General features: G+C 38.4%; 1 protein-coding gene across 8 annotated transcripts in view; it reads left to right on the top strand.

The window, feature by feature from the left end:
* PHF21A (PHD finger protein 21A) overlaps positions 1 to 17,974 on the top strand; it is a 136,983-nt gene that overhangs the window by 106,217 nt on the left and 12,792 nt on the right. For 5 of the 8 annotated variants that reach the window (XM_054068695.1, XM_054068693.1, XM_054068696.1 and 2 more), the window contains 8 exons: positions 1,521 to 1,607; positions 3,801 to 4,097; positions 5,840 to 5,938; positions 7,025 to 7,076; positions 7,899 to 7,978; positions 8,437 to 8,497; positions 10,922 to 11,085; positions 16,235 to 16,390. In XM_054068695.1, coding sequence (XP_053924670.1) covers positions 1,521 to 1,607; positions 3,801 to 4,097; positions 5,840 to 5,938; positions 7,025 to 7,076; positions 7,899 to 7,978; positions 8,437 to 8,497; positions 10,922 to 11,085; positions 16,235 to 16,390 — 996 coding nt within the window. Of the gene's footprint in view, positions 1 to 1,520; positions 1,608 to 3,800; positions 4,098 to 5,839; positions 5,939 to 7,024; positions 7,077 to 7,898; positions 7,979 to 8,436; positions 8,498 to 10,830; positions 10,854 to 10,921; positions 11,086 to 16,234; positions 16,391 to 17,974 lie in introns of all 8 variants that reach the window. The other 3 variants (XM_054068692.1, XM_054068690.1, XM_054068691.1) reach the window with 3 other exon arrangements.

The following is a 17,974-nucleotide window of genomic DNA, read 5'->3' as shown; positions in this document are numbered from 1 at the left end:
GTTTCCCCTGTTAGTAATTGCTAGTCATGGAGAAGTAATGATTGTTTTGCCCCTACCTATTTGGCTGTGTTCTGCAGAATTCTTACTCTTTTCTTTGGTAAAAGAGTTGTCAGACTTCCTTCATTTGATCAGCTTGGGTTTTCATTTTGGATTTTTTTTAGTCCATCTGTCTCATTCCCTTTGCATGATAAAGTCTACAAAGTCTCTTCTGTCAGACACATCCCCTAATGCTGCCCACTACTGTGCCTTCACTTGCCACTTTTTCACACACATATACAGATCCTGTTTCTCTAAGCATATATTTTGGAAAGTGCTTTGATTAAATCATATAGTCTTTTCTGGAATAGTTACCCACCTAGGAAGAAGCAATGTTTTAGAATTGGGTTATATAGGCTTCTTGGTCTGGAAACCAGGCATTGTGTAGTATCTTGGCAGGGAAATTTTGCTTCTGGACTAAAGCTAAGACTTCACTAAGCATAAATCCCATTTATCTTATTAAAAATACAGTTCAGTAATGCAAATGGAATTAATTTTGCTTCTCAGTGAGCCATATGTTTGCAATCAGAACAGAGAGGACTATTTGAATGGAGTTTTTTCTACTGTTCCCTTTTGCCATGTCATCCGTTGCACCACTGTCATCTGTCCTTTGTGTCTCTGCTTCATTTCTTTGCTGAATAACTTAACTTAGGTTTGAGAGGCGATTCTGTTTTAATAATAGTCCATGATTTATGTTTCTGGAGCAAATTCCATCAAAAATCTCAGAATATTTTACTAAGCATTAATTAATCAGTACAAGACCTTTTTGAAGTAAATTACAGTCTTGTATGGGTGAACAGAAGGGTGGAAACGAACATGGCCATTAATGTCAGAGAACCTCACTGGATACTCAATTTAGGGTAGCCAGCAGTGCTATTCAGAGGGTAATCAAGTGGCAGCTCCATCCAACTGATTTCAGTTAGGTGGGGAAGTACTTAACATACCTTAAAATCAGATCTTAATTGTTTCAAACGAATGGCCTACTTTTGAAATTTTCAGGTTGTGTATTTGAGCCACTCATAGAGTCATTACTATGGCTAAAAGAGTGGTAGCTACCAGATGTTTTCTATTTGAGTGAGATGCTCTTTCATTCTTCTGCACAACATTCAATATGAAAGCTCATTTAGCTAGACATCAAAGTCCCTTATTCTTTTTTGTCTCTAAAGCCAGTTTTTAACTATTAAAACAACAGGAGTTTTCATCATCTTCAGTATGAAATTATTTTAGATTGCAGAGTCCAGTAGTTAGTACAGTTCAGCTGAAAGGAAAGATACTTTTGTTTTATGAAGCAAGATGTGTGGGAACTGGAAAGAAAGATTAGCTCTGTGTTTAATACATTTCTAATGAAGAACCTGTTCCTGTGAAGAATTATTTACAGAGTGGAAAACCAGGGACACGAGGTCTGAAAATACGTTCAGGATGTTGATTTTGGTGAACAACTTCAAACTGCTTTCCTCTTACTGAGCTCTCTTGTGTTCTCATAGCAGGTTCAGGCTACACCTCAGCCCATAAAAGTGCCGCAGTTCATCCCTCCTCCCAGACTTACTCCTCGTCCAAATTTTCTTCCACAGGTGAGTGCACAGAGAACAGCCAATAGAAGAAGCAGCTTAATTATAGAATAGATAGGAGATACTTTCTGTGAACGTAATTTTTGTCTGTCTTTATTGGTGATATGGTCAAGGAGATGATTCAGCCTTAACAGATTTGTAGATGATGCCAAATTCGAGGGTGCAGTCAATACTTCTGAGGGCAATGTTGACATTCAGAGGGCTCTAGGCAGGATAGAGGATTGGAGCAACAGGAATTTCTTGAACTTCAGCACAGAAAAAGGCAAAGTCTTGTACCAGGAGTAGCCTATCCCCTGCGTAGGTACTGGCTGGGGGGCAGCACTGTTTAAAAGGTCTTGCTTGGCAGTAGCTAAACTAGCAGTGTGCCCTGGCAAAGAAGCCTAGCAGCATATTGGGCTGTACCGACCGAACCACAGCCAGTAGACTATGGGTAGAGATTTTCCATGTTTCCTCAGCAGCTGTAAAACTGGATCTGATACACAGCATGCCATTTTGGACCCCTTGGCCTGATACATTTGAATGAACCCCAGGGAAGAAAGGCCACTTAGATAGTTGAGGGACAGGAATATATGACCTGCAAGGGAAGGCTGAGGGGTCAGGCCTTGTTCAGTTTGGAGAAGAGTTTTCGGGAGCACCCTAACAGCAGCCTTATTTCTAATATCAGCAAGGAAATTAGCAAGAAGGTGAAGACATAGGTGCTTGGCAGGAGAACTATAAACACTGATGATCAATTGGAACAGGGAAGGTATAGACTGTGTATAAGGAAACAGTTCTTTCTTTGAGCACAATTAGGAGTGGAAGAGGCTTCCCAGAGATGTTATGGAAACTCCATCCTTGGAGTTTAAAAAACCTGTCTGGACAAAGCCCTGAGCAAACGGGTATACACTTAGTGTTGGCCTGTTCTGAGCAGGCAATTGGATTAGAGACCTCCTGAGCTGTCTCCCAACCTGCATCAGTCTGTGATTATGAAATTCATATATGATGTTTGTGTATGATCCCATTTGTATCAAATGAAATGAAACCATAGAACAGGTGTCAGCAAAATCAAAGCTTCACCCAAGACCAATTGGTGTAAGTGTTGTTTGCTGCTTATGAGCAAAAAAAGGAAAAATGAAATGTGTCTAGATTTTTCGAAGTATTTCTTTATTGCAACAGAGATCGACCTCTGTTTGCAGCTGAGCGGTAAAATTTGTGTTTGGCTTTTCTTTTCATGGTTTGAGAAAGACACAGATTGCTGCTGGATTTAAAATAAAAATCTAGGAGGAAGTGTTTCATTTGTAAGAAATATGTGGTGCTGTGAATAGAAGTCTAAATCTTTTAAAAAAGAAAAAACTGGTTAAGATTCAGGGATAGTGAGAGCTGTTGGAATGTGACATAGTTTTCCATGATAAAATGCATTATGGAGGATTAAAAGTGGATAGGACAATTGGAATCAAATAAGGAAAAAGACTTTTCTTTTCAGAGTAATGTATTCTGCTTCCATATTCTGTAATGATCTGATAAGCACAAACTTAACAATGGGCAAGAAATAAGCAATTATTGGCGGTGGAGTATTGGAAGATTCTTGTGCTTCTTTTCTCTGTGGTGAATGAAGAAAAGAGTAATGGCTGCATTTACCTGTAGCCTTTAGCACTTTCAATGAGGCATTAATGTATAATCTTAGCAAAAATGGTTGTGCAAGTGTCTAAATAATACATAGCGTTGATAAAGGTAACAGAGTTTTGCTGAAAAGTTAATTATTTCTTTCAGGGCACAATCAGCTGTTCATGATTTCTTGGAGGGTCAGTATAAAGCCCTGAGACACACTTTTAACATGATCGCCTCAGCTGTGCCTGTAAATATTACATGATTTTTTTGGCTTGCAAAACCAATAAGTTAATTTAGCTACAAATAAGGCACTTCTCAATAGACTTGCAGTATAAGTGTCTGTGCATCCAAATACCATTTCAGGGACAGTGACTGCATATGCAAACATTATGGATTGGTTTTATGCAAGGAGGTTTGAAAACACGGCTTTTCCGTACTTAAAACACTACACTAAAAATGACATTCTATAAAAAAATCAAGCAACCTTCTGCAGATTATACAGACTGAATTGTAAGACTTAGTATAAAAGCTCATCTGAAATACTGATAGACTTATCTCTCTCTTTTTTCTTTTCTTTTTTTTTTTTTTTGTTTTTCTCTGGTTTTGTAGGTTCGACCTAAACCAGTTGCCCAAAATAACATTCCTATTGCCCCAGCACCTCCTCCAATGCTTGCAGCTCCTCAGCTTATTCAGAGGCCTGTGATGTTGACAACAAAGTTCACACCCACCTCTTTACCCAACTCTCAGAACTCCATACATCCAGTTCGTGTAGTTAATGGGCAGACAGCAACCATAGCCAAAACTTTCCCTATGGCACAGCTCACCAGCATCGTGATAGCAGCACCGGGTACCAGGCTCGCTGGACCTCAGACTGTACAGATCAGCAAACCAAACATTGAAAAACAGGTACAGACAAGAAAGAATCCACTAATGCAGCGTACTGAGTTTATTGCTTTACTGTGACGCTTTGGAGAGGACGACAACCATGGAGAAATTTTCAGTGGGTACTGGGGATATTTGTGTTCCAACAACAGTACAAATTGTGGAATAACTTGCAACTCTTGGGGTAGAAGTTTTTCTTTAATGTGGGCCATTGGAATTTTTTTCTCATGCTTCAGTGTTTTCTGCTCCCACTACTGTCTTAACCAGCAGTTCATGAGCAAGCTACATTGTAGGACTGTACTAGAATCTTGGAGACCAAGTACAAACTGCAATCCATGTTCATATCAAGCCTTTAAGAAACACTGGAAAAATATTTTCTGTTTCTGTTTTTTAAAGGATGGCTACGTGAAAGGCAAAAATTACATCAAATTGCTTGGATATTTAATAGGATAAATGTAGACATTTCTTCATTGATCTTGCAGTCTTATGATGGGAGAAAAAGTAGTCTCACACAGCTTCTGAAGACTGATAGTTCCCTGTGACTAAATTGGATTGACTGAGGGGAAAGGAGACCCTCAGAAACAGAGAATTCTAGATGTTTAGTTTTAAGGTCTCCCTCCAGAAAAGAATTTTATAAAATAAAACATTACTTTAGTTAATGTAAGACTTGACTTTAGTCAGCAACTGAGAGTCCTTGACATTCAGCTCAAGTAAAACAATATGTTTTACTTTTAACTCTTTTTATATTATGTGTTAGTATAAACTGTATCATATATAATGAATTATCTATAACATGTTGTTTAGATGATATAGAAAAATAGTAGTAGTATATATTTCACTTATAACTCTTTCATAGACTATTGTGTTTTGAGGTTAGCTGCCTTTGAAGTCACCTATGGACACTGTGCAAATGAGATAAGCTCATGCTCAGTTCTGCCTGTGAATTCTCATGCATAGGTTCTTGCATACCTCAAGGCTGTTCCACATGTTGCTCAGCGATGTGTGTCCTTTTTGTATGATTTGAAGTTGTACTTCTACAATAGTATATTTTGATGCCTGTTCCTTTTGATGTCATCAATATTCATTTGCTCTTTGAATAATTACTGGCAATTCAGCTGTTGAAAAACATACAGAAGAATGGTGGAGGTTTAGTTAATACATAAATTTTTCTGTGTATTTTCTCCATATCATAAAGGGGACAAGTTTGTCTCTCCATAGCTTGCCTCACTCTATTTGGAGCCTCAACAGCTATGCCATGTGCGAAGGATTGTTATGCAGGGTTTGTGATACCATTGCAGAAGAGTATGGCTTCAGATAACAAAAAAGCTTAGAAATACCTGAGATCATAGGAGTTAGAGAGACAGTTTTTGAGCCATCCATATTCTATGAAATATGAAGACTTAAGAGCAGGAAGTACAAAGCGCATGTGCCATGCAGAATGGTTTCTTCCATGGGTTACTTTTTCTTGAAGTGTCTGTTTTCCAATACTATATAGTGATTTCTGTTAACTCTTAAGATTACTTTTACTGTTTGCATGGCTGCGTGGGTTAATGGTGTATTGGTAAAGCTGTTTCATCTTTTGTTAAAGGGAAGCACTTTATTTAACATTCCTCTCATGTCAGATTCCTCAATTAAGTCTTTGTTAGTACACTGCTGGCTTTAAACTGTTTTTCTCCTGTGTCTGTGAAAGTATTTGTTTTCCTTTATTAGTCAAAGTAAAAAACATCATTCTTATCCTGAATGAGAGCAACACTGTTTCTTTTCAGACTATTAAACCACATGTGGAAGCAGAAGAGAAGCAAACAGAAAGTCGTACAGTTACACCACCTGCTGCACCGAAGCCAAAACGAGAAGAAAATCCACAGGTATCAGAACACACTTTCTATTAAGAAACAAAGGAAACCTTCTGTCCTTCAGAAAACATTTTTCCCCCTCTGTTCCCTCAAGACTCTTTGACTTTAACATTCCATACATTCCTGTTGGGCGGCAGTAGTTGATAAGACTAAATAAGAAATTTAAATCAATATAATGCGTAGCATTTTTTAGTCCTGGAATGCATCTGAGTTCTGAGTCTTGTAAGTTAGAAGATTGTAATTTCCCTCTGATACATTCTTCAACAAGGAGGCTTAGATTACAGTGTTGATTTCCATTCCTTTGTGGTTTTAGACTTCTGGAGCTATTTTTAGCATTGGAGAAATATCTTTATTCTGCTTTATAAAATAATTCTGCTCTGGTGAGCAGGAAAAAGTCATATATGTTCACATTCTGCCCAGGTTTTGTTCCAGTTTAGGTCCAGTTGGTTTTGGAGGAAATGAGTGGCCAGACTAGCTATTCTTTAAACCTTTTCTACCATACAGAATTTTGGAACGTATTACATCTAAATGGTCTGCTGCATTTGTTTTTGTACATGGATTCAAACTGACCACCGTGTAAGCATTAACTGTTGTCAGTACAAATTCTGATTTTGATATGTCTGCACTTCCTGCATTAAAGTTGGAGTCCTTTAAGAAAGCCATAGCTTTTATAGAATGGCAAATGTAAACCAGAGTTTCTCCTTGTAGTTTGCAATATATAGAGAATGGTCTTCAAGTGGCAGTATTTTGCTGGCAATTGAACTGTGTTGATGTTTTCTAAGAGCCAATTAAATAGTTGATTCAATATTGGACTGGAAGTTAAAACAACTACTTTTTTGTCCCCAGCTCTGCCAGCTCTGTGTTCATAAGCAATTGACATTTCCCTGTATCTCAGCCTCAGTTCCGAGCTACAAAATGAGACTATCATCTATTCCCTGTAAAGCAGTTTGCCACATATGAATGAAAAGTGATTTATAGAAGCAAAGTGTCACTAATAACATTTTTGTTCTTTAGTTACCTGTCAGCTCACTTTAAAGGACGTAGGTGACATAGCTGATCCTAATGGTTGGACTTGTCTTTTTTTCTTCCCCCTCACAGAAACTTGCCTTCATGGTGTCTCTGGGACTAGTTACTCACGACCATCTGGAAGGTAGGAAAAATGTATTAAATTGGTTCTTGTGCTCCATGTTTCATGGCCATTCTGAATTGGAAGTATGGCTCCGAAGTATTTCTGTATTAAATGCAGTATTTTCTTGCACAAAAGTATGTTTGGGATGTCTGTACTCTTGATCTGACTTTGTTACACATACTTTTTTATTCCTCTAATTATATTGAAACAATGCAGTTGCTTATGCAGCAGAGATCAGTGGTTGGAAAAAAAGTGTGTGCTCTACTGGTAGGAAAGAAATTTGTGACTATCCCACTGCTTTCTGGACAACCCCTGTATCTGCAAAGTTACACCATGGATAATTTTACCATAACCAACATCTGGATTTTTCATTTATTTCTTGATTTCATGGGACTGTAATCTGTAGTGAATGAGTTAGTAGATTATAATTGGTTTTATAATTTAAACTCCTTAATCCTATACAGTGAAATACAGCACAACATTTCAACAGGTTGCATATTTCTATACTGCATTTATTTTTAAGTATCAACAAGGTTACCAGAGGATTTTTGGTTTAGATCCCAGTTACAATGTCTATGAGTTTAAAATGTCCTAATTGTGAAGTACTTGGCAAGAAGATGGCAATTGTTTCATTAGTTAGTTGAGCACTGTATTTGTACTCCATGTCAGCTCTCAGTTTTCAATCCTTCAGAAATTAGAAGTATAACAAAGTTGTATATATTCAGCATGATTGGTGTCTTGTATAAATCTTCACGGCTCTCCTCTCATGCAAACTGAATTCTGAGGACTTCATATAATTTCTGAGACACTTTTTTTTCTAACCTGAATGCTTTGTTTTACAAGAAATCCAAAGTAAGCGACAAGAGAGGAAAAGAAGAACAACAGCAAATCCAGTGTACAGTGGAGCTGTTTTTGAGCCTGAGGTAATAATTTTTTACAGGGGGAAGCTGATATTTTTATTCTGAGCTTGTGTGTCTCTGCGATGTTGCTACCTCCTAAGCTATCTCAGTCCTTACTAGACAGGTAATCTATCATTTATAATTCAAAAGACCATTGCTATGATATGGCCCTTGGAATTTTAAATAGTAAATATGTTGGGATGTTTTTCTGATACTTACATCTTTTTCTGCCTTCTATGTAAAGCTGATGTTAAATGACATTGTGTGTTAGCTTTACCTTCAGGTCAGCTCACACTCAGCCTGAAGCATTCCAGATGTCAGAAATAGTGTAAAAAACCTAACCTGTTTATTTAGCTAGCTGTATTTCAGAAAATGGAACAGCTAATAATCTCATTTAGTATTGCTGTGCTGTTCCTCAAATGTTGCATATAGTCATTGCCAAAAATGTTAGCCAACAAAAATTGTCATGTTCTTCCCTGCAGCGCAAGAAGAGTGCGGTCACGTACCTGAACAGCACAATGCATCCCGGGACACGTAAAAGAGGTGAGGTATACTTAGACCTGTCTCCCTGCTGTATACCTCTTCCTCTGTCTTGCATTTGCAGTCCCCTTGCTGGTTTGAAGAGCAAAACAAGGAAGGACTGTACAGTACTTTATTTGTCCAGTAAATTTCCATTGTAGACAAAGGTGATGACTTGTAGGGATTAGCATAGCAGATTTTTTTAGGCATCTGAATGGTTTTTTCAGTTTCACTCTCAACACAACAAAAAAATGCCAATAAAAACCCCAAACGATAAACAGAGCAAAGTGAAAGGTGAAATGTTTGTACATCATTTAGCGGTATAAAGCTGCTGTCACGATCCTCTTTTTATTAACTAAATTGTATCTGACAAGAAGAAGGCGGCTATGGAAAAAAAGTCTGTGCCCTCAATAGATGAGGAAACTTAGTGTGACAAGAGCCTTGTTTCCCACTGGGAGTAGAGATGGGTCTTTCAAAATAATTTATCTTGAACAAGTCTATCGTGCTTATACTGAGCACTTCTCTGCAACCAGAGTGCCAGAGATGATCTTTCATATGGGTATGTGGTATTTTTCAGCAGAAATCCTTCTACAGAAAAGGTGAAATTTTAAGACTTAGATTATGGTGAAACAGATGAGTCAAAACAGCGCGGGAGAGAATGAGATACGTTATTTTGTGCATGGTATCAACCACACATATATGACAGTCTCTCTCTGATTTTTAATGATTTTCCACAGTCTTAAAAGATTTGTAATACCTCCTCTATTCCCAAGTTTGCAGTCTGGAAAAAAATAATCAATCAGATTAAAAAAACACACTCCTACCTAGCACTGACCACTTCCATTGCCTTTGGGTTTTGGGCTGCAAGGTCAAATACTCATTTGATGTGTTCTGCCCTTGATAAACCTCTTCAGTCCAGCAGGCAATGTGGCAAAGCTGACACTTCTACAGCTAGGCTGTTTCTAAATAAAAGACATCAGTCTCTACTTCCTCTAATAACGTTAACTATATTTTTTCAAAAGATATTATGTAGATTTTAGAGAGAGAGAGAGTTTTGTATATACTCTGTGGATAAGTAAATGCTCCTTCTAGTAATGATGTCTTAATTCTATTTTATAACTCATTGTGAACAATTACTGTATCAATGAAAACAATTGTATGCTTTTGTATTTGATGCTCTCTAAGCCTGTTTTTGCATACTGACTGCTATTATACTTTCTCTTTTTTTCTCACACCCTGTTGTGAGCCTGTACCTTGCATCAGCACCAAATTAGTAGCATGCGTTTTCAATTGACAAAAGATTTGGTTGTATACATTTGTTTTGTGATTTAGCATAGCAATATATTAGGTGAAAGGCTTATGCAAGCATGTGCCCTTGAAAGCTTTAGTTAATTCTAGATGGTGCTGAGCATGTCAGAAATTTCAGCCTTGGACATCGCTATCAGAAATCCATTTCCAAGGACATACTTAGTTCTGGAACATATCCAGACCTTAGATGTAAGGTTTGGAATATTAATAGGTAAAGACTGACAATCTGTAAACATAAGATCTGGGGAATTATTCCTCAATTTGAACTCCTTTGTGTTTACACAGCCATAAATTACCCTGGAGTAGGAAAGCAGAAATGATGGTTAAATACTGCTTTTTTTGCTGTCTTGTTTTGCATACATAATTGTATGAAAATTGTTACAGATGCTTTTTGTGCTTCTGCTACTCTAAAGGAGCATATAGGAGTTGTGCATAATGGTACTGGACTGAGAAAGTCTAAGAAAGAATATAGCATTTGGGGGTTACAGTGGAAGACCTGTGGTAGGTTACAGGTTGTAGGGCTGGTGTTATGGGTCAGACAACTGGAGATAGTCTTGAGGTAGCCTGATTTAAAAAAAATGTACTGGTAGGGTAGAAAGTGCTGACCTGCGGGTGAGTGAGTTTAAAAAAATGGGATGAAAAGGAGGGGGTTGGTGAGTGTTGGCCTCTGATAAAGGACTTAACCTTTGTGTAGGTTTATGCTGGTACTAGAAAGATACAGAGGTGCAGGATAACAGTAGGAAGGATTTAATGGTAGTTATTGTAGCTTCTCTCTAGCTTTGGAGCCAATATGTTTTCCCTAAAAACTGAATAGCCCCATTTCTAGGAGTGACAGGTGTCCCCACACTGGTTTTGTGGGAATGGTTCTTTGACCCTCTGCATAGCTTATTTCTGTTTCCTTCTGAAATTCATCTTTTAAATGTTCTTTCCTTGCAAAATTCTACTGAAAGATTTCTAAAAAATGTTTAAATCTTTGCTTCTGTCTTTCTACTTGTAACTTTTTATATTAACTTCCTCTCTGTGCTACATCATTTCCTTTTTCACGCTAGCCAATGAGGACCACTGGCCAAAGGTATGTAAGATCATTTTTCCTTTTTATTTTTTTGTTTGTTTTTTATGTTCCCTGTTGTCGATATGTAGGTCGTCCACCTAAATACAACACGGTGCTGGGGTTCGGGGCTTTGACCCCCACGTCCCCTCTGTCCAGTTATCCTGACTCCCCTGAAAATGAAAAGACAGAGACCACATTTACTTTTCCCGCAGCTGTTCAGCCTGTGTCCCTGCCTAGCCCCAGCTCCACAGACGTAAGTAACTCTTGGGGAGGGGAATAGTTTTAAAAAGATGTGCGGAAACAGCCACAAGGAAAATTGTTGCAGATTTTGTTTCTTTAGTCTCACTCATCATTTAGCCTGATTCAATGCAGCGAAACAGTCCAGCGTATTTTTAATAGCCTTCGTTTTTCCCTTCTGCACCTGTGTTCTCGTCCTGTAGAGATTTTATGTGTAAAACCTTCAGTGGATTGAAACATTGGGAGGCGCTAGGCATGCTAGATGAGCTCATTTCCTTTGTGTAGTGTTTGAGATCTTGACTGAATTGAATCTGTCATCCATGAAAAAGGAGGAAGGGGAGAATGGGAAGTATTACTTACAGACCATAATAACAAAAAGTTGTGGTGTTTCTGTAGTGAGGGAAGGAGGGAAGCCACTTAGGTCACACAGAACAGCCAGGAGCAGCGTTTGCAGCACTGGTTTGGCAGTTCTGGTGTACTGGCATAGCTAAATACATTGCCTCTGTGCTCAGATCACAAAATCTGTCTTGAGTGACATCTGGTCATACTGTTAGAATCTGTAAAGAAGCGAGTGTTCTTAAGGTAATGCAAAGATAAGATTTGCTGCTCAAAGCACCACCTTTTTTTAGTTGCTGAGAACCATCCAGGTATTGTTTCCATTTCTTGCAAAAACATGAAAAAAATTGAAATAAAGACATAAACTTTAGAAGATAAATAGTGTGGGAGGAACTGGACTGGGTCACTGTGTCCAAAATGACATAATGAAGGAACTATATACTATGGTTTGTCTGAAAATCTAGTGTGACTGTTCAGTATGGGTGAAAAAATTCATCGCACAAAAATTCTCAGGAGTTGTAGTGTACTTCCAATAAAGTTCTTGCATTTAAACGACTGGTACTTACTAGGCATGGCACAGTCTAAAAATGAAAAGGTACTTGCTTATGTCTTCATACCAGTGCTGCAAATTCCTTCTGCAATCAGAGTCAGAGCCGTCTCTCCTCTCACCCCCCCTTTTTTTCCAACATGTTATCGCATATAATTGAGGCCAAACCATTTGAAATGGCCTTTAAGGAAGAGTTGGGCTGGTTTTTTTAATCTATGCAGTTGCACCACTGTAAGTACACAGCCTAAGAGACCAACTCTACTGACCACATACAATAGGGAATAGAAGCCAGCTTCTTGCCTCTGAACTGTTTTTGTTCTGCAGAGGTAACAGGAATAGAAATAGTACAAGTGGGTCTGAGTCACTGAAATAAATAGATGCAATTCTGATACCCAGGGACTATGTATGGGAAATTAAAAGGTTCTCTATTATGTAGTCATTTTTGAGAGCAGAATAGCACTCAACTGTAAAAGCTCTTTCTTGACAGTGAAATGAATGGAGCTGTGGAACAGCTCCTGAGTGAGAAGGTGGGGCAGCGCATCTCTGGGGGCTTTTAAAAGTAAGCAGTACAAATACCTAGCAAACATGCTGGAGAGCACATTTTTTACCTTGGCCCCAAGAGAGGGACTGGTTAATGTAGTGGGGGTCTTTTCCATCTCTGACATTGTGTGTGTATACGGCTGAGTCTTTTCCCACTGTGTAAGAGCTCTCAAAACAGTATAATGAGTTGTTGCCCTGTTTTCCGCAGTGCCTGGTGGCAGCGAGCTAAATCAGGAATAGTGAATTTCTGTAGCATTGAAATGTAGTTCCAAATGCCCCGAGTTTTCTGAATTTGGATAGCATTTAGACCTAGGTTCTGGGTTGCTTTAATATTCATTAATTACTGAAAAAGAAGTATTTTAAAGGAGACAATGGAAGATTACACAGCAGGTAATTAACATTTTCTCTTACCTCAGCATATTATAATATAGCACAGCAGCACCCTTTAGAACCTTCTACAAATCTCCTTTAACATGTTTCCAGACAAGTTGTTTAGTTTATACATGTGTAATAGCACTAACATTTTTGTGTATTTAATTTTTTTGGAAGAATATTATCCTAAAGTCCCATTCCATGCATATTTCCTGTCAATTGGGCTAATTTGGTAAACTTCTCAGAAATATATGGTATTGAATTCCATATTAAAGAATACACTTAAAAGTAGAAAATGTAAGTTGAAGTGCTCACTAAACTATCTCTTTTAGTGAAAAATGCATTCTTAAAACTTGAACCTTCAGAGACAGCAAAATATTGGAAAGGAGGTAAATATGAGATCTAGTCTTCTGTCATTGCATGTTATAATTCCCACTTGCTAATCATAAAGAGAGGAATGGTTTCCCATTGCCATCACGAGCTAGAAGGTAGTCTTCTGTTAAAATGTTCTCATAAAATTGGTGTATAGGCTTGTGCAGTCACATCCCTCTTTTGTGATTTGGTTTCCCTCCTTTATACACTTGGCGTGGTGCTTCCTTTTCCCATCTAAATTTTGAGAACCTAGGAATACTTGTGGAAACCATTATCATCCTTGTTTGGAAAAGTGCTATGTAACGCTGAAAAAGTACTATATTTTTTAACACCGGCAGTATGAGTCATGCTGGAAGTGAAGTCAAAGAGTAAAATTCGGTCTTTGGCATTTAAGCATCTTGCAGCTTCGTTAGATGAGGAATACAGGATGCACCGAAATGCTCATGCCACAGTTTATGACCAGTGGTACCACTGAGAAGAACTGGCTTACCTGTCATCAGCAGTCTTTTCTTATCCCTTAAATGCCTCCTGTGTTGTTCCAGCGCAGATATATCTGAAACCACATTTATGATCTGCGTAAGGGAAGTGACATAGCTAAAAATTGTTAGTCTTAGCCAATAACATGTCCTGATCTCGTTAATCTCATAAACATGCATGTTCTTGTGCCAGCCTCATGCAGGGGACAGAAATGAGTGTCTGAGTGCCTAAAGCCCGGTCCTGCTGCTCTAGGCACTCTATAAAAATAAAGAAAATTATTACCTGTCCCCAAAGCCTTCATTTATTTTCCTGGTCTCTTAGTGCAGAGGAAGTAGAGCAAAAAGTGACGTTGAATCACCTTTTATAGTCTCTGTTCTGAAACTATTCAGTCTTTTCAGCCCATAGCATGTGTTAGAGCAGCCTCATTGAGCTCTGCTCTAGCCTAAGTTAGCTGCTTATAGTCTTCACAGAGCTGGTCCAGAAGCTGAGATTAGCGGTGTGCATGTCACAACATCAAATCCAGCCCCCCTTTATGTAGATACTTATTAACTGCCCATAAAACCATTTCTTTGGAATCAGTGGCTTCACTTTGGGGATTTTGGTAAGGCTGGTTATTAATCCTGAGGAAATGCCTTGAAATTTGCCTTACCAAAACGAGGACCATGGATTTTGTGCATATGTTGTCATCTCAACACATTCAACTGCACTGCACATTGACCAGATGTATCACTTTAGGTTTTGCAGCATTCAGCTGAATTTTAGAAGGTTCTGGGTCTAAATTTCTAAACGTCTCCCCTTCAAGAAGCAACTGCATATGTCTCCTGTGTAGGTCTTTATCTGCCAGGTATTAGACAAAACAGGTTTGGTGTTCAACACACCAATAATTTTGCACCTGAGCAAGTTCCCAAGTGCCATCGGTTGTCTGTGGCAACCAATGCATCTTAACACATGTCATTCTCTAGAGTGAGAATTTTCTTCTAAAATATGAGAACTTTCCTCTTAAATTTTTCCTTAGGTTGCTGAGGATTTTGTTTTAGCTTACATGACATCTTCTGCCTGCCTTCTTTTCCTTGTACTCACAGAAGGCAGGATAGATGAAAAGAAGCCTGGTTACACAGATCACTTCACAAGAGGCATAAATGTAGCTCATTTAATTCTTCATTTAACAGGGAAGAACAGTTTGGTATTAAAGGATGAAGTAATACCACAACCCAGTTCTTGGTGATCCCTGGGAGTAATGAAACCAGAACATGGCCCTGAAAATTCACTAAAAATTGATCCTTTAGAAAACATGACATCAGTGCTAACCTTGGGAATTAAGAGAAGAATAGCCTTCCCTTCGAAGAAAGGCCTCATCAGCAGTAGAGCTGAGGAGTAGAAACCTGAGTGGATTGCTTGTGTGTCATTTTTCTTATATGTTTAATATTTTATCCATAGTAGAGATTAGCATCATTCTTCTTGCCTGGCAAAATACACAGCCAAATCTGCTGTCCTTCCAACTGATAGATTTATTCACACACCTGAAAAGATGTTATGGGTCAAAATGAAACCTTGCGCACGTTGACATTTCATACATGGGGAGTGTACAGGCACAGTTTGACTCAAAACATCTTAAGATCATTATCTTTCAGATCTGGTGTGTGTGAAACTTTAACTGAAGTCAGTGAGAAATGCACATTTCAGACTCCAGGGAGGGCCTTGAATAGGTTAAGTTGCAGGAAAAAAATTCTTTCTGATAGTGATGCAATAGTAGCTAACTCTGGCTTTTGAAGGGACACTGCCAATAGTGTTTTCAATTCTTTCTTTTAAAAAAACCTTTAGTTAGAAAATCTGTCATGGTATTTCTTCAACCTGGCCCTGAGCCTATGTCGGTGATGAAACATAAACCACTCGCTATAGAGAATGAGAAAAATTCGAGTCACAGCTTTTTTGGTGCAGCTTGAGGTAACCTAAGTGAAGTTAAAAGAATTGTCTCAAAACATAATTCGTTCTGTTCTTTTTCATTTATAAGCACACCTTTTCTTCCAGTTTCATTTTTAAAGCTGACCTAAATACTTGACAGCGTTCTTTCAAGTCACTCAAACAGAGTTTCTTACATACTGTTACTGGTGAGAGACAGCCTCATCAGCATCCTGAAGTGGGATTGGGTTTACTTCCAGAAATAAGAAGGGTTAAGAAAGAGGGTAGCTTGTCACTTTGGCGGGGGGAGGGAAAAAGTACAGTAAAATAGGAATCTTAAAGAAGAAAGTCTATGGCAGGTAGCAGCTGTTAACAGAAGCTCTGGTAATGTTTGCTGTAACATTTCGCCTTGGGAGGATAGAGGGATTCTTTCTGACATCCTGCCTGGTTTTCCTGTTTCATAGCCTACAAAGGGCTTGACCATTTGGAATCACCTTTGAAACAGTTTGCGCAGTAAACTTCGCATTCAACTAGGATGTAGATGCTAAAGGTCAAAATTCACTTTTTGCCTTCTCTCTCTCTCTTTTTCTCTCACCCACACCCCTTCCTTTCAATTTTATAGGGTGATATCCATGAGGATTTTTGCAGTGTTTGCAGAAAAAGTGGGCAGTTGCTGATGTGTGACACATGTTCCCGTGTTTATCACCTGGACTGCCTGGACCCACCTCTGAAAACCATTCCCAAGGGCATGTGGATCTGTCCCAAATGTCAAGACCAGGTATTGTTTCACAGACAGGAGAGTTATATACAATGCAATATGAAGTTTCTTCTGCATTTAAGAAAATAACAGATCACTTGGCTTACTTAGATCAAGACAGCCTGACACTGAACAAATCTATTTGATCTGTAATGAGGCTTTTGTGAATTTGATCAGATTACCTCTGTTGGAATGCATGTAAATATAGGACTGTTAAGTCTTGCTGCCAGATTTGGGGTCTTTATTTGTTACCCTTGTGGGTTTATTATTTTTCTGGTCCAAAGTAATCAAACTTCTGGGAAAGGTTCTCTGTGACCCATAGAAATTTTGCTGTTTATCTTAAGCTCATTGTTTCTTCCAAAGTTGTTAGTATGTTCTTCTGGAAAATAAAAAAAAAAAAAAAAAAATTTGCACAAGCCTACCTCAATAAATAGAGCAAATATAAACCTGTGTTTGCTCATATAAATCAGACATCAGAGAGGTTGTCTTCAGTGATCTCTTTAATGATATCATCCAGCGTTGGTATAATGGGGACAAGTGAAGAGTTTGGTGGTTCTTCCTTCCAGATCCCTCTCTGAAATTACACAATTGAAGTGAACATTTTGTTTATAATTGCATTGGGATTACAAGACAGAGAAGTTAACTGTTGTGTTCCTAACCCTTACATGGAACTCCAGAAGTTGCAACCGATTACTGATAATTGGCAGCCTGAAGCTGTTAGAGTTCTGTCTGAAGCATATTGCTTGGTCACACATGTGACCTTAAGTTAGCCAGGTGGTAATGTAAGAAAACAGCCCGGCATACTATGCTGTTCAGAAGAATGAAAATGCAAAACTCAAGTGACTTGGTCAATAGTTACAAGAGAGGAAGGACTGTTACCACTTCCCTCTTCCTGCTCTTGCCTACTCTGACTTTATCCCTCCACTTCATATTCCTGTGATATGTTCCCACAAAATTAGGAGGAGGAAATCTGAGTAATTTCACTGTAGAGTGGCTGAGTCTTTCTGGGTGACTCTTCTGATTCACTTATTAAAAATAAGTGTCTTTTCTCTGAAAATAAAGTTTGTTATGAAGTAATATGTAGGAAGAATCTGAAAGACTTAAATCGTTCTTACCCTTATAAAGAGGGTTTGACGATCTATTAAGATGATTCTGATGAGAAGGGGAGATAGGACAGGTTTGTGTTTTACTAGCCTGGAAGTGTGATGTTTGGATGCATGATGTGGAGGCTGTTCTGTGCCATGAAAACTTTTCTTCTAGAACAACTAAGATCAGCAATTTGTCTGAACTATGAAGTAATACTTTATGTCTCCTCGCAAATTTGAGTTCGGATATATTATCCTTTCATTCCTTTTTTAAGTTGGTCAGTTTTATTAGTGGACTTCACTTGTGGTAGTGGAGAGAATCTGAGAAAATGCTGATATTTCTAAGAAACAGGCCTGTTTCTTACAACACAGCCACGATGCATTTGTGAATAATTCGCTCAGTTAAATCTCAGAGCAGGTCTGTGAAGCTTCATGTTAACAGGGATGAAGCTCATGATAGCCATGAAAGAAAATCCTCAGTTTTCCCCTCTTTCTCTCTCTTCTTTTTGCTTTCTCAGAG

The sequence above is a fragment of the Cuculus canorus genome, chromosome 5 (assembly GCF_017976375.1).
Source record: "Cuculus canorus isolate bCucCan1 chromosome 5, bCucCan1.pri, whole genome shotgun sequence".
NCBI classification, from domain to species: domain Eukaryota; kingdom Metazoa; phylum Chordata; class Aves; order Cuculiformes; family Cuculidae; genus Cuculus; species Cuculus canorus.
The sequence above is the reverse complement of the archived record's forward strand: the minus strand, read 5'-3'. Positions and strand labels throughout refer to the sequence as shown.